The following is a 16588-nucleotide window of genomic DNA, read 5'->3' on the forward strand; positions in this document are numbered from 1 at the left end:
CCATTCATAACTCTGAAAGTGTGTGTGTGTGTGTGTGTGTGTGTGTGTGTGTGTGTGTGTGTGTGTGTGTGTGCGTGCGTGTGCGCGCGCGTGTGTGTGCTTGCGTGTGTGTGTGTGTGTGTGTGTGTGTGTGTGTGTGTGTGTGTGTGTGTGTGTGTGGTATTACAGTATCTGTTGTGATTCATTCTCCCCTTTTGCAGTTCCTGTAAGGTGTTTTAACAGTGCTGTTAATCAAGGTGTCTTCAGGGTCATTCATCTGTCCACACCTCCTACTTAGAGGAGGAGGATGCCTCCCTCAACATGCCCCGGGTCTCTGCCTGCAGAGTGCATGTGTGTGTGTGTGTGTGCGCGCGCGCGCGTGTGCGTGCGTGTGCCTTTGCATGGGTGTGCGGTATCTCTCTGCATGCATGCTTGGGCAGATCAGAAACAGATGTACAGTATGTCAGTATGTCTGTATTTGTAAAATGCAACAAGCAATTAGCTGGTTTCCGCTCACCTTTCTCCCCCCCTCCCCTCCCCCCTCTATAAATCTATAAGCATCGATTTGACATCGGCTCCTGCAAGTAATCTTTTGTTAGTTATCATCTGCTTGCCATGAATAGAGTAGAGTTCAATTGTAGTGCTCAACATGGTTAAGTATGTAACTTTAAAGAAAACTGATTTACTTTGTTGTTGTATCAAATAATCAGATAATATCCGCAAAATACGGGACTGTCCATTTGGATCCATTTGTACACTGATTTTGTCAAGTCATTTGTATACCCAATAAACAAAATAAATATTAATAAAACATGACCTAAATAATGGATCAATATCAGTTTCATCACCCGTCAGGATGCATTATTGAATGGCGATGTTGTCAAAGTCAGAGATGTAATCCTGACTGTTTTGTTAATTTGACTGAATGTTTTCACACTCAGGAATTTGCAGTGTACAACTAGGAGGGTCATCAGGGTCCTCGGGATAGATCCACCCTGTAAACGTGCCGCATCAGTGGTTAAGTGCAAATCGATGATTAGCCGAGGACGAATTTTAAATGAGCGAATGTAATTTATGTTCTCCTGAATAATTCAATGTGTTTCCCCGGTGCATTCGGAATATTGATGACCCCAAGGTCATGTTCGCCAGACTGTGGTGGTCCCCAAAGGACAGGCCCATCACTCAAATCCCATTAGAGAGTCTGAGCCGCTGGGTTGGGAGACTGGGTCAAGTATGGACACACCCACCCACCCACCCACGCAGGCACGCACGCTTGCACTCGCGCACACTCGCACACGCACAAGCACGTGCATGTTTTCCCAGAATCGAGATGTGTCAAAATCGCAGACAGCAGAGTCTGCCGTGCACAGTAAAAAGTGTTAATTTAAAGAAACAAATCGGCCAAGAATCCATTTGGTTACAAATGGATAGATTATCACTCAGGATCTTACAGTGTAGTAAGATGAATATGAGGACCTACTGTTGCCCATTAAGACAGAGTGGCGCGCATCACTCTGACTGGCCAGACAGGAGCCACCTATAGCCTACAAAATGCAGGATGGAGGGATGAGTCATTTGGAACATTCCGGAAAGGATTTAAAGTACCCCCCCCCCCCCCCCCCCCCCCACACACACACACACACACACACACACACACACACACACACACACACACACACACACACACACACAACAGCACACACTCACATCCAACCCCGCCTTCTTGTTTTTAATTACATGCTACCCTATTCCTGTCTCAGGGCGTGAATTCCGCAAGTATTTTCAAGCCATGCACTTGGATGAACGTCAAGCCAGCGCCGACTAAAATGTTCGAGCCTCAGCGCTTTCCGACAGTCAGTAGATACATCAGGTATTTCAACTGGCCACGATGACTGAAGCGTTTATAAAAAAAAACATGCAGTAAGAGCCTCAGTGCTGCTCTGAGAGTCGCAAAATGGAACCTCTCAGCCAAATAAACCCATTTTGCACAGTTAAATTGACACTGAGGATTATACTATGCCCGCCCGCACACACACATACATACACGCACAGCATGCACACTGACGCACACACACGGACACGCACGCAGACACACTTTTCCTCCTCTAGGCTTCAGCAGGGTTGGGTAGCATTGGGTCAGACCACGCTAGCGTGGGTCAGTAATTGAGATGTTATCTTCTTAGCAGAGGGTCCTTCCTGTGAATCACTCAACAGCAACGGTCCTCCACAGGCGTTTCCATTTGAGCTGAATCAGCTCTGCCCCCCCCCTCCCCCCGGTGATAATACCATCTAACGATTGCTTGTGTGTGAGTGTGTGAGTGTGTGCGTGTGCGTGTGTGTGTGTGTGTGTGTGTGTGTGTGTGTGTGTGTGTGTGTGTGTGTGTGTGTATACCCCTAATGCAGCATGCATTATGGGTGCAACAATATATTCGATATCGAACCGTTCAATACGAGGGTGTACCGAACCGAATGACCCTGTACCGAACAATACAATACAATACCACTCCACATCCACATTCCCCTGGAACCCCCTCAAGGACCCCTAGGGGCACCGTATTGTTCAAAGTTGAAACAAAAAAAACACGTAGTTATAAAAATACATTTATAAATCAAGGACATTTCTGTTTATTTTTTGTATCGAAAAGGTATCGAACCGTGACACGAAAATATCGAACCGAACGGAACCGTGAATTTTGTAAACCGTTGCACCCTTAATATGCATGCACGTCCGCAAAAGTGTGCACACACAGGAGTGTGTGTGTATACTGTGTGACGAGCTTCCGCTTCCATGAATAAGTAGTGCCGTTAATAAGTTGGTTCCTGTGCAATGTGTGTGTGTGTGTGTGTGTGTGTGTGTGTGTGTGTGTGTGTGTGTGTGTGTGTGTGTGTGTGTGTGTGTGTGTGTACTTGGCCACAGTAAACAATGATTATCCACTACATGGCTTAAGGGGCAGGAATTCTCTCTCAATCTGTTTTCCCTGTGAGAAATGTGCGTGTCAGCAGGGAGCCAGGTGTTTGTTTTGGGGGGAAGGCATTAGGGGTTCATATTTGACGCATTGTGTACGTTCACAATACATTCTAAATGCCTCCCCCTCTTTCTTGCTCATTTTTTCTGGTGTTTCCATTTCAGTACACCGAGTGAGCAAAGTAATAAAACACCTTGACTAATAACAGTAAAAAGATGTCCCTGCCACATGGGAGAGTCACTGAATGAATCATGTGCGATTGTGTATCGCAAATTAATTTCCACAATTAACAATAGCCCACGGAATACTGGCAGGATGGATGGTGACACTGAGACATTTGGTTTCATTTAATCTGCCCACTGTTTCATTCTTTATAAAGAACAATTGAGAACATGTTTGTCCATCAAATGAGGATTATTGCTTTAGTCCAACAAATAACTATACACTTTTATGCTCTCTCTCTCTCTCACTGTGTTTTCATTTCAGTACACTGTAAAATTAACAATGTGCTTCCACAGCGTGTCCAAGTAAGACAAGCAACATAAAACCCCCAGTGCAATAACAGTACCCGCAAGCATCCATCTTTACACTCTCAGAGTTAATTATCACTGAGGATTTGACAGTGCAGCCAAGTAAAAGCAGCAACATGAAACCCCGGTGCAATAACAACGTGTGCGTGCCTACAAGTTGTCAGCGCTCCAGGTGAGAGCTTACCTTGATTGCAGGTCTTGCCGGTGAAACCCGGGTGGCACTTGCATTTGTTGGGTCCCACACAGTCGCCAAGCTTACAGCCTGGCTGGCACAGGGCTGGGGGAGATAAGGGTTCAAAGAATGAGTAGAGGAACAAGCAGAGGGAGGAGTGTGGCGTCCTGGCATGGGCCTCACACTAGATCAGTGTGACAAAGCACTTAATCCTTTAGCCTTTCTTTCTACTCCGAAACTCCTTGGTTATTATAAGTGGCAGTGTTAATAAAGCAGAGTTTGGAGAATGTTAAACGAATGTTTAATATAACATATCCTATTAAGGACAAGAAAAGTGTGTGTGTCTCTCAGTGTTATTACTTTTAAATAATATAACCAATCCTATTACAGACAAGAGGAATGCACACGCGCATGTGTGTGTGTGTGTGTGTGTGTGTGTGTGTGTGTGTGTGTGTGTGTGTGTGTGTGTGTGTGTGTGTGTGTAGCACCACTAACACCACCTCCTGTCATACAACAACCCTGGATTTCTGACGGAGTGGCAAGCTTGTTTCCTTGGTGATATTAATCCCTTTTTTATGTGCAACTGGCAAAGAACTTTGAACCAGAGCGGAGGCTTTAGTTTTCCACAGCTTCATATAACTACTTTGAGAAAATCATTACGATGTCATTACAGTGTGGGGGTCGGCTAACAGATTAAGTGGATAAATAATATCTCCCTATAGCGGCAATGCTGATAACAATCCAAGCATGAAAAGGGCTTGTATGTTCTAATTATAAAATATATGTTCCGAGTTACCCTGCGGATTATGCCTACCGTAGAGTGGGCTGTGGGTATGCAAATGAGTGTGATAAAACCAGCATGGTGTGCACATCTGAGAAAGTTCAAAGAGTGTGAATGTGTGTGAGAGAAAGACGTGTTTGCATTAAGTGCATATATATATATATATATATATATATATATATATATATATATATATACATATATATATATAATATATATATATATATATATATATATATATATATATATATATATATATTTATTTATTTATTTATTTATTTATTTTGGGGGGGGGGGGGCATAACATTACAAAAAACGTAATAAATAGCAGATCTACAAGCTCAACCATTGCATCATGACATATTGAGAATAACTATAAAAAATAATTGAACAACTCTTTATTATATACATTTTCTCATAAATGTAGTCATATAAATACTACTGTTGGTTTATAAAGCATTGAATGGTTTAGGGACAAAATATATATATTATGAACCACCCAGACCTCTCTCATCAGGTACAGGTCTGCTTTATGTCACTAGAATCAGAAAGTGGAGAAACAGTGTTTAGTCTTTATGCACCATATTATCTGGAACAAACTCTTAGAAAACTACAGGTCTGCTGCAACTCTCAGTTCTTTTAAATCCAAGCACTGCCATTTATTGAGATTTTAACAAATTATTTAGCTATTATAATTTTATTTTGATGGTATTCAAATGTAATTTTATACAGTTGTTAATGCTCTGTGTTCTGAATAAGTATTTCTTACTAAGGAAATGGGTGCTTAAATTATTTTTTGACTTCCTTTTTACTGAATTCAAATCCTACTCCCATTGCTTAATATTTTATGGAAAGCACATTGAATGACCTTGTTGTCCAAATGTTCTATACAAATAAACCTGCCTTGCCATTGCCTATCCCCCCCATGAGCACTGTGGTCCCTGTCGCCAGCCACTTCTTTTCATCTGGCAGCAGCCAGCCTCCCTGGGAGAGTACAAAGGTTCATGCTATCAAGCCCAGATAGCCTCCTGCCCTGATCAACCAGTAGGAGTTCGCAGCACTGTCAAATGTGTTTGTTGAAGATCCCAGCCAAGCTGCAGGCACCACTGGCGGGTATCGAACCCAGGTCTCTGTGGCGGAGCGCGACGGATTCACCTCTACAACCCCCAGAGGGCCCAGGTGAACTAACTAAAAGATGGAAGCCAGAGGAAGAGAAAGAGACAAAGTGAATATGCCTGAGGGTGTGCACATGCGTGTGTGCATGTGCGTGCCTGAGGGTGTGCACATGCGTGTGTGCATGTGCGTGTGTGTGTGTGTGTGTGTGTGTGTGTGTGTGTGTGTGTGTGTGTGTGTGTGTGTGTGTGTGTGTGTGTGTGTGTGTGTGTGTGAGAGAGAGAGAGAGAAGAACGAGAGGGTGGGAGAGGGAGAGAGAGTGGGCAATGTGCGTGCATGTGTGAGAAAATGAGAGTATATGCATATATGGTGACGGTGTGCGTACAAGTACATGAGCACAGCATGTGTGTGTGTGTGTGTGTGTGTGTGTGTGTGTGTGTGTGTGTGTGTGTGTGTGTGTGTGTGTGTGTGTGTGTGTGTGTGTGTGTGTGTATGATGTTTGATATGATAGGACACACGTGCGTGCGTGCTTGGGGTATCTTAAGTGTTCAGTGAGCTGGAGGCTTGCCCTGCTTATCTGCCTGTGCACACTGCATCTCAGTGCTAAGCATGTCTGATACATGCTGCTCCAGCGAAGTGGCGCTAATTTACATTAAAAGCTTCATTAATTCTGTCATAATACAGAGCAATCAGAGGACTTAATTATCCCTTTGTTGAGAGAGCCTGTGTGTGTGCGTGCGTGCGTGCGTGTGTGTGTGTGTGTGTGTGTGTGTGTGTGTGTGTGTGTGTGTGTGTGTGTGTGTGTGTGTGTGCGTGCGTGCGTGGGTGCGTGTGTGCGAGAGAGACACTGTGCGTGCTTGCGACACTGTGCGCGTGCATGTGTGTGCGAGATTTTGTATTACACAAAACATAATAAATGATATCTGGTGGTATAATGGGGGTGTGTGGGCAGTGGGGGATTGAACATTTTAAATTTAGTGTGCATGTGTGGGGGTGTCTTTGTGTGTGAGAATGTAGTGGCCTATTTTCTGGTCATCATAACTGAACATGTAGCGCGTGGGAGAGCGTCACAGGAAAGCACAGCGAGTTTGACTGGTGTGTGTGTGTGTGTGTGCGCGTGTGTGTGTGTGTGTATGTGCGTGTGTGCATGCATGCATGCGTGTGTGCGAGAGAGAGAGAAAGAGAAAAAGAGAAAAAGAGAAAGAGAGACAGACAGACAGACAGACAGACAGACAGACAGACAGACAGACAGACGGTCAGACGGTCAGAAAGACGGACTATCAGTAGATAGACCTCTCATTAAGGACACTGAGTCTATAAACTGTAAGTGTGGCCTTCACAAGGGTTATAATATATTATAATAAATAATATTTTCTCCATTGTGTCTCTGACAGCTTGCAAACGAAAACTAATGCAGCATTTTTCGGCGGTTTGCATAAATTGCTTTAACGTAAAAATCACGCAGCCAAAGACAATTCTAAATGGAGTCGGAGTGGGAATGGGTTGAATATCAAACGGCACACTGATTTGGCAGACTATTATCTTAAACAGGATATGAAGCAAAACGGCTGTTCTATAAGCTGACCTCCGCTCTCAGAAATGCCCATTCATAAGGACTTGTGTGTAATCTAATCGCACCGCTGTAGACTCCATCATTGTGCTCTGGCTGAGCCCCGCGCACCACTCCTCAGGTTGCAGCCCCTTAACATTGTTCATATTGAGTTCAAAAGGTATGCAGGCATTAGAACGAATGCTTTAAAAGGGAGACGATAACATCCCCAGACTCATTCCACTTTATTAAATTGGTGTAATCTAATAGAGAGAAGGCAGCGTTAGCTCACTCTGCGGAGGCCCTGGGCTCCGAGCCAGGCCTCTAACGTGCGGAGCAGTCAAAGTTCATGATTACACCTCTGAGTGAAAACATCAAACGGTCTAATTTGTAGGCGGAAATGAAGCTGCGTTTAAAAGACCTGTGAAATTTCCCAAGCCTCTAGGTTTATTAGGTCAGTGCATGCGATCGAGTTGCATGGCGGGGGCCCTGTGGTTTGTGAGAGTGTCCTGTCATTGAAAGGTCACTGGTTCAATCCACACCACAGCCCATGTGGCTTGTTGAAGTATCCTTGGATTAGGGTTATCCATGGAACCCCTTCTTGCTCACTGAATAAGGTGCCCTCCACACTAGGCGCGGTTGCCGTCGGGGCTGCCGCTAGGATCAGCGGTGGACGCACCGCGGTGAGACACAAACACGCTCGCTCAGTGAGTAAACGCTGCGCAGTATTTCACGAAGATGAACACAATCCATCTCTCACCGCCCGCGTACGCATGCACAAACGAGCACGCTCGCGGGGGATTTCACGGGAACGCGCCCGCTCGCCTCGCCGCCCCAAAACTTAGCTGCGCGGCCGAAAAAGCCGCCCGCCTCTCATTGAAAATGAATTGCTAGGAGGCGGTGACCGCGTCTAGTGTGGAGGGCACCTAAGAGCGTCCACCAAAGCACTACTGGCCCTCAATATCGGGTCTGGAGACCACCAGAGATATCAGTGGACCCTTACGGATCTGTAACTCAGAGAGTGTACAAATGGAACCAAATGGGCCCTTATGGGTCCTTTTGGTTCCATTTGCACACTCTCACAGTTAAATGAACACTGAGGATTTTACCGTGTAGATTGGGGTCCCAGAGATAGCTAATTTATGTGGGTCTGTGGCCTGATGCATATCAGGGGGTCTTTGAAATAAAAAAGGTTGTCAGTGATGGGACCTGGTGAGCCCAATGGGAAGAGTGGGGTGTTATTTATTACCTCTAAAACAGGATTGGACTTTTGATAAGCGTGATACTGTAAGCAGGTCACCTCCCAGCTTGGCTTCACTGGGGACAGGAGGGGTGGTGTATTTTTAAGTCTGTGGTCTGGCAGAGTGATGAGGGAAATAGCTTGCGTTCGTTAGCTACATCAAAAGACACAGAGGACCTAAAAATGGCCATCCCAGCTCGAAGGCCAAACATGGCACTCGTTCCATGAATACCGTCGGTAGAGGAATCCTTGTGACACACTTTCACCCTGGTTTACGTCAGCTATCATTTGATAACGTCCAAAAGGGCTCTGCCATCTATGGATTGTCATCATAGCGCTGGCACATGTTAGATGGTGTCTATTTGGGTTCCGTCACTGAAAATGTTCTTTCTACACTCTTGTTTCTACCTATTTCTTGTCTCTCTATTATCTAGTTCTGACATTTTTCTTCCAGTGTATATTCACTGTAGTAGTAGCGACATAAAGAAGAACGACGACCCCGATCTTATCTCGCGGTCCGCGGGGTCGGCGCGTTCATCATTGCATCTGCCGCTGCAACCGTAAGACGCGCAGGAAGACAGCCAAGTTGCTTAGATGCGTAATATTAGCATTTTATGGCCCATGCCTGGTGCTAGACGATCTAATTCTGGCATTTGATGAAAGCGGCACTTAACCACTTAACCCATTAAGACCTGAGGCAGATTCTACGCATGCCTTCTGAATCAGTAGTTCTCACACTTTCAAGATTCTTCTAAAATGTTCAAAAATAGCAGATGTACAAGCTCACAGCGCGTCACTTTGTGCCGCGCTGTGAGCTTGTACATCTGCTATTTTTGAATAGCCAACGCAAAAATCTAAAAAACGACACAGAATGCTTTCCCGGTTTCAACAAGTCAAACCCCATTTATGACATTTTTTGGCAATCTCTGTGTCATTTTCACATGACCAGAATGCTGGCAGGGCACACAGTGACTCCTCTTTCAATGTTGTTTGCTGTTAATGTTGGTCCGTCTTTTTGCACTGGTTAACATTTGGCATTCAACAGGCCACTGGAAGACAGCCCGTCTGCCATGTAAAGACACAGATATGGCAGACTCATGTCAGATTGGATCTATTTGAGATCCATCGGGAGGATGACAGGGTCACTTCTCTCTCATCATTCTACCGCCTCCGCTAAGCTGTTATTCCTATTTCTTGTCTCCTGTTTTGGCTGCCCTGGCATTTTTGTTTAGGTACTGTACACAGTCATTCATGTACTGTAATGTGTATGATAATTTATTGTATTATGTAATTGTTGTATTGTGTTTAACTATTTCTTTCCAGCTTAGTTGACTTTGAAAATAAGGGTCTTTCAAACGTTTTTATTTTTTTTATTTTTATTTTTTTTATTGTAGAGCAACAAAAACGTATAAAAGTATAAATTAAAGATAACAGAAGCAGCAACGGTAAATATCCCCAAAGTAAATAATTATGATTTATGGAAGTTTTCATTAAATTGTGACACATACTATTTCATGTTTGGTGTTAAACATTTATCTTGTGAAATATTGTGTGAGTCATTTTACTGTTATGGAGTATTTCTTGGGAGGGATGATGAATTTGTCTTACTGTACCATACCAGAAAGCAGTACCTGAGCAGTGAAACTGAGAAAAATGACTTCAATCCTCTCCAATCCTGCCAAAACTACTTTTGCTACAAATGGACAGTATATTGCTTAGCAGCATTTAACAACACACTTTCTGTTGATCTAAACTCTAGACATGAAGTGCTGACCTTTTAAAAATACATCAACAGCTTCTTGCTTTTCTAGGGGAGAGGAAATCATAAACCTTTCCCCAACACTAGATGAGAATTGCATCACCAGTTCACAACCCATCTAGTGCTACAGTACACTCCACTATGCACTCTTGTTGAATGGGATATTCTTGAACATCTCAAATCTTAAGTGTTTTATTGATACCCCCAGTGAAGTCAGAGAGATGCAGGAGGGCTCTGATGCAAGCACATGACTGCCGATGGAAAAACAGCCGCTGCCAAATCAAAATGAAGGACATGACCACTGCTGGGTTTGGATGTGAGAGCGTGTGAAGGGTATGTTAGGGGTTTTGTTAGAGAGGCGTGTGGGGTTGAGGAGGGCACAGGAGTGTGTGTGTGTGTGTGTGTGGGAGTCTATAAATATTAAATCCACTCCCCCACCCCCAACCTGATCACCATCAGCCACACACCCGCAAAGAGATAAATGTCTAGCAAGATTATTTCAAGAAAACATGTTGTTGAGCTAACCTTGGGGCTGGCACCTTATCCCGACTACCCTGTGCGTTAAGGCGTAGAGAGCTGCAAAAAAACAACAACAACAAAAACAAATAGCCAAACAAAAGACAGAGAGGTTGCAGGTGAATTCTGTTTTAGTCTTTGAGGGGAAAGAAACAATCCATTATGTGAGTTAGGGGAGCAGGCGATGCCTGTACACTTTGACAAAGCAGAAACACCATGAATCTGGAGTCACACATTCCATGGAGCACAACACTGAATAATAACGTTACTCGTGGCTATATCCCTCCCCACTGTGTATGCAGTTGAGTTAGCATTGTTCACATCGTGGCTGACTATTAGGGCTGCACCATAGTAGCTTCAGAAGTGATCGTCCTTGTAATTTGACTAGACCTTGTGATATGTCTCTCAATTATAACTTTTAGGGTTGTTTATTTGGAGAACAAAATTGTTTCTCGCGTTATGTTCAACTACAGGAGGTATTCCAAATAAAATGACATTTAAAAAATGTCGCACAATTATAGATTGTGGAAACCAGCCTTGCGCATGTGATGGCAAATGAGTAATTGTTCATCCACAGTCTCTCCAGGGACACTTTCTTGTTTCATGGAGATTAAATGCATACAGTATTTCTCAACTGTTTACATCTTTAAATAAGGAGTTTTGTGCGCCCTTGCTACTAGAACGCTGCGACGGTGGAGATTTATGAAGCTCATTTCTAATTCCACCCACTGTTTGGGAACATGAAAACTCTTACACCACCCATATCCCAATGAGTTCACCATGGTACTCCTCTCAGTGTGAAAATAATTAACACCACTTCTTCTTGACTTGAAACTGATTTCCTTTTGAATATGCAACAGATTTCCTTTTGCCTTTACATCATCGCCGCATTAGTGAGAGCACCTTTCAGTCCCGGAATACTAATCAGCATCGCGTTAATTTAAGATAGAACGTGAGATATTCCAGGCCAGATGTAATAATGGGTTCATTTACTCCCTCCCTTATCCCCTCTGATCTTCAGTAGTAACCTTACTTATTACTATTCATAGATGAAAACACACATAGCAGATGGGCTTTTACACACGACTGCACATGAAAGAAAATAGAACAGAGGAGAAAAGAACACCAGAAGAAAATGAATTCGTAAAAGTAGATACCGGTACTTTAAGGTCACTTTATTTTGTCCATCACTCATTCTAAAGCTCCTGTTACCAATTTAAGTCTTGGCTTCAAGTGGCCAGTGATGGTGTGTTTATTACGATCCCTCACATCTGGACCCTGATGCACCCGCCCTGACCTCGGATTAAATCCTGACAGATGGGTTTTCTCCTTGGTGCTGCTACCGTCCACGTCCATGAAGACAAGAAGTCAAAAGGGAGTTGAGCTGTCCACTCTATCAGTGGTGGAAAGTAGGCTACTGTAATTATAAGTACACTTTCGACCAGGGACGTGCTGGGCCTCCGATTCAGCCCGGGAAAAAGAGTTGGAGAGGCCCTCATTGCGTGCTATAGAGAGAGATCTCTCTCTATAGCGCTGCTGCTACTCAAAGATTTGATATTTCAGATCATGACAAGTGACAAGCCAGTGGGCCAATTACTGTACATGAGTTATATTTTGTCGTTGTCGGGTGGAAACCTTGTATGTCCAAAACCGTTTGTTTTGCATTTATCATTTTACAAATGATTTAAACTAGTGAAAACAGCCGATCTACAAGCACACAACGCCTCGCACCGCGAGGCGTTGTGTGCTTGTAGATCTGCTGTTTTCACTACTTTTGTGCAACGGCCTTGTATGATGAAGCAGGGCTTTGCTTTGCGAAAAAATGTATACATTTGAAACTTGGAGATACGAGGTTTCTGCCCGACAGTGACGATTTACTTTGTTGGCCGCCCAGCCCCCAAAATGGAACAAAGGCCGACATTTTATTTTTATTTTTTTCCTAATGGCCGGCCGGGAATGAACCGGCCGTTCGGGAGTTGTCCCGCTTTTCCGACATCAAGGTATTTTTTACTTCACTGGAGTAATTCCAATTTTAGATACTTTTACTTCTATTCCACTACATCTCAGATAGGCAAACATTGTACTTTTACCCCACTCCAATTTTTTGAAAACTTTAGTTACTATAATTACTTTGCAGATTATTATTACAAAATTAACCAATTCAGCCTTAAATATACTTTGGCTATTATTGCGAACGTAGGTCGCAGTTTACTATGAAACCCAGCAGATCCTGTCCGAGGCTGGGTAACGCCTATAGCTGACCTGTTGTGAGTGTGACATCACATTGTTGACTCAATGACCAAGACAGCCTGTTCTGGCAATCATATATGGAGATCCCTGATGTCAGTCTATAACTGACCTGTTGTGACTTGTTGACTCAATGACCAAGACAGCCTGTTCATATTGGCCAACATCAAACCCTGGATATCCATACATGGAGACGACTGGATCATCACCTAGATCTCCAAATTTGGAGCTGACCTCTACATCTGATTCCCAGATGATACCCTGTTAGGGCATATTGATGCCCATCAATATTAAGCCCATATCTGGGAATGCCTAATTGCCTATACAATATTTGCAAATTAATTCCGTCCTTATATACTGTACTTCGGCATCACAAAGCTTGTAGATCTGCTATTTAAAAAAAAAGTTTTTTGAAAACGAGAAATGGGACTAATGAGTACTTTTATTTTTGGTACTTGAAGTATATTTTGATATCCATACTTTTATACTTTTACTCAACTAGTACTGTACTAGTACTGTACCATTACGGCACTCAATTCAAGACAAAGTCCATTAGACTGTGTCTGAAATTGATTTTTATAAACTAGTCTAATCTACGACAAAATATGATACAACTATGATTCAGAAGAAATAATTGATGCTTGACCGCCTTTTAGTATTGTCTCCAGGCTCATTAATTGCTCATCGTACATCTTATCTTGTACATGTATAGGATAAGGTATGTTCAGGGCCAGCGATCTATGACCAGAGTCTCATCCTCACCACCTTCCTCAAAGCTTTTGACACTGTCCGTCAAAATAATGAGAGAGAAAAGGTATACAGGGGACTGAACCTCACAATGTTTTTGTGTAATTTTTCTTTCTTTCTTATTTGGTGAAATGCAAAATTACCCGAGGTCATACGTGCAGGTTTTACATAATTAATATGTTTTTTGGTCCGTGCAGAATATGTTTAAAACAGCCCCAATGTAGACCATTATTGTTCCTGCTGAGCACAGTATATTAATTCAAACTGTATTGTCCAGGAATTTACTGGCAGTGATCGGCAAATTGAAAAAGACATAGAAGCTGTTTGTATGAAAATGGAAATTGCTCCCTTTGAACCATGTTATAGAAAACTGGCACTGCATATGAAATGTGCGGTATTTCCTTTTGTGTTCCTATTTAATTTAGAGGACAATGTTTCAAATGGAGGCTGTCTGTCAGGATATTAACTCCACAGTCATTTTATCATTTGACATCCATAATGGGATCCCAAGCATAATTGTAGATTGCAACATATACTCACTCTGCTCCTTAGAAAGAAACAAAGAGTAAATAGTGAGAGAGTGAGATAGAGTTAGCGGGATAGAAACAGAAGCGAGAGCGACACAAAGAAAGCGAGAGAGGCTGTGAGCACAATGGGGAGAAGAGTGAGAGAGTGTCAGAGGAGGAGAAGGAGTGTGAGAGGAAAAGAGCAGTGGTTTGATGAGGGAGCCAATGTAGCAGAGAGAGAAAGAGAGATAAAGAGCTTGAGAATGCAAAAAGAGCAATAGGAGAAGACAGGGAGAAAGAGAGAATAGGATGCAAATAGCTGACAGATATGCTAGGCCTTAAAGGATTACTGTACATCCCCTCGTGTCCTCACTGCACTTCAAAATCCTAAGAAACAGGTACAGGTTTTTACACTCTCAGAGGTTAAATCGACACGTGGTATAAACAAACATTTTTCATGGCGCTTGGCAGAAGGAATGATTGTGATGGCAGCTGCTTAGAGTAAGTAGCTTCAAGTATGATTTAGCCCGCCGTATGGTGTGTCACCATTGTATAAATGGAGCTTAGTTTTCCATCAATTCACACACCGCTCTGGAGGTCTCTGTCTCTTTTCATTGTTTATCTTCCTTGTTCACTTGTCTCCCGCTCGCTGCTAAAGAGCCAGGCAGTTCTCCTCCGCAATCATGTGTTCCCTTTCTCAATCCTTACATCCTCCTCCCCGCACGTCTCTGACTTCCACACAGACTGTTTCAAATGTTTTTCTTCTTCCCAAGCTCTCTCGGTGTCTCTCCCACACAAAGACACAAGAAGAGACCACTCCAAATGTTTCCCTATACGTCAGTGGCTCTCAAACTGTCAAGGACCTCCAAATGAATATGCATTTGGCTGAGGATTCCCATTTCAAATAGTTTTGAGCGCAACGCGTGATGTTGACGCTATATTAACTGTCTGCACGCACGCACACACGCACGCACACACGCGCACACACACACACACGCACGCACACAATCATGCTCCTCTACTTCAGCACCTCTCAGCAACCCCCTCACACCACACACCGTTTCTGGCTTTCCCAGGTCTAGAAGCTTTAAAAGAATCAAGGCCGTTCCATGAAGCTGCTCATTCTTTGGGAGCAGTCACCCAACCCAGAGCTGGAGCAGCCTCAACATGATAGCTCCAATCTAATCTCCAATCTCACTGCCATACCAATCTGAAATCCATGATGACTGACACACACTCACGCGGACACACGCATACGCACACTCACGCACGCACATACACATTCGATACACAAACACACATAAGCATGCATGCACGCTAACACACACACGCACGCACACACGCGCACACACACACACACACACACACACACACACACACACACACACACACACACACACACACACACACACACACACACACACACACACACACACACACACACACTCCCCACTTTGCTTTCTCCCCTCAAACTACTTGACTCTGAGGTTTAAATCAGTGCCTCAGCAGCCTGATGGAATACAGATTTAGGCTCTATTGAGTGCATTTGAGCGGCACACTGCAAAACCCTGGGTTTCAGTTCAACCGAAAGTGTAAACATGAACCCTTGGGGGTCTTTTAAGTTGAATGAACACTCACAGGGCATTCGGTGGCATTAAGGGAAACCCTAAATAAGTCAGTCAGCGATTTGAAATTGCGGAAACTTCTTGAAAGAGGTGCAGCTTCTTGAGTAAAAAAGTACAGTACTTTGGACAGTGGGGTTGTTTGGAGTTCAAAGCTATCTCCCCATTCTAGAACGTGCAGAACCAGCATGGAATGTGTGGGACTCCAGAACAAAACAAAGGGGGAACATGTGCACACACTGATGTTTGATCAACACTGGAAGGTCCATTTAAAAGCACCTACAGTATAAGCACCAAAAGGACTTCATTGAAAGTGACTATATTTAATGCAATTTGAAAGCTTCACGTACTGTTAGTCCCTCCACAAAATGTTCATCATCACCACGCAAGTGCATTGATTTTTTTAAACAAGACTTGTCTAAGATGACAAACTGCCTGTGTGATATACAGCACCAGAACAGTGGCACACGCGGCCTGGTGACTTTGCCAGTTTGAGCACGTACCACACATACACTGTAAAATCCTGAGTAGCACTTTCACATCAATATCTCATCAACTCTGAGAGTAAAAAAAGGACCATTACGGGCCCATTTTTATACTCTCAGACTTCAATTGATTTTGCAGTGTAGATCCCATGTCATTTCCCCTCTTTCCAACCATTCCTCACTGCAGTCTACATTAAAGCAGTAATGCAGACAACAGTCTGCAGGGGGTTCCAATCATGGCTACCCGCTGCCTTCCCTCTCTTGTTTGATGACGGGCTGAATAATGAAACCACCTGGTGTTTTGGTTAGAATGGACACCTGTATACACTGGGCCATCCATAGCACACAACTCAACCGCCAAAGCCTTAAAAAAAAG

The 16588-nt window shown here is 43.6% G+C and overlaps 1 protein-coding gene across 2 annotated transcripts in view; it reads right to left on the reverse strand.

The window, feature by feature from the left end:
- Window positions 1-16588, reverse strand: part of npnta (nephronectin a) — a 97995-nt gene that overhangs the window by 65463 nt on the left and 15944 nt on the right. Inside the window, exons 3-4 of one of the 2 annotated variants that reach the window (XM_080721587.1) lie at window positions 10615-10665; window positions 3660-3752 (exon numbers count right to left, since the gene is read on the reverse strand). In XM_080721587.1, the coding sequence (XP_080577713.1) occupies window positions 3660-3752; window positions 10615-10665 (144 nt within the window). The remainder of the gene's footprint in view (window positions 1-3659; window positions 3753-10614; window positions 10666-16588) is intronic. The other variant, XM_080721588.1, reaches the window with a different exon arrangement.

This window comes from Nannobrachium achirus, assembly GCF_963921795.1.
Source record: "Nannobrachium achirus genome assembly, chromosome: 3".
NCBI lineage: Eukaryota > Metazoa > Chordata > Actinopteri > Myctophiformes > Myctophidae > Nannobrachium > Nannobrachium achirus.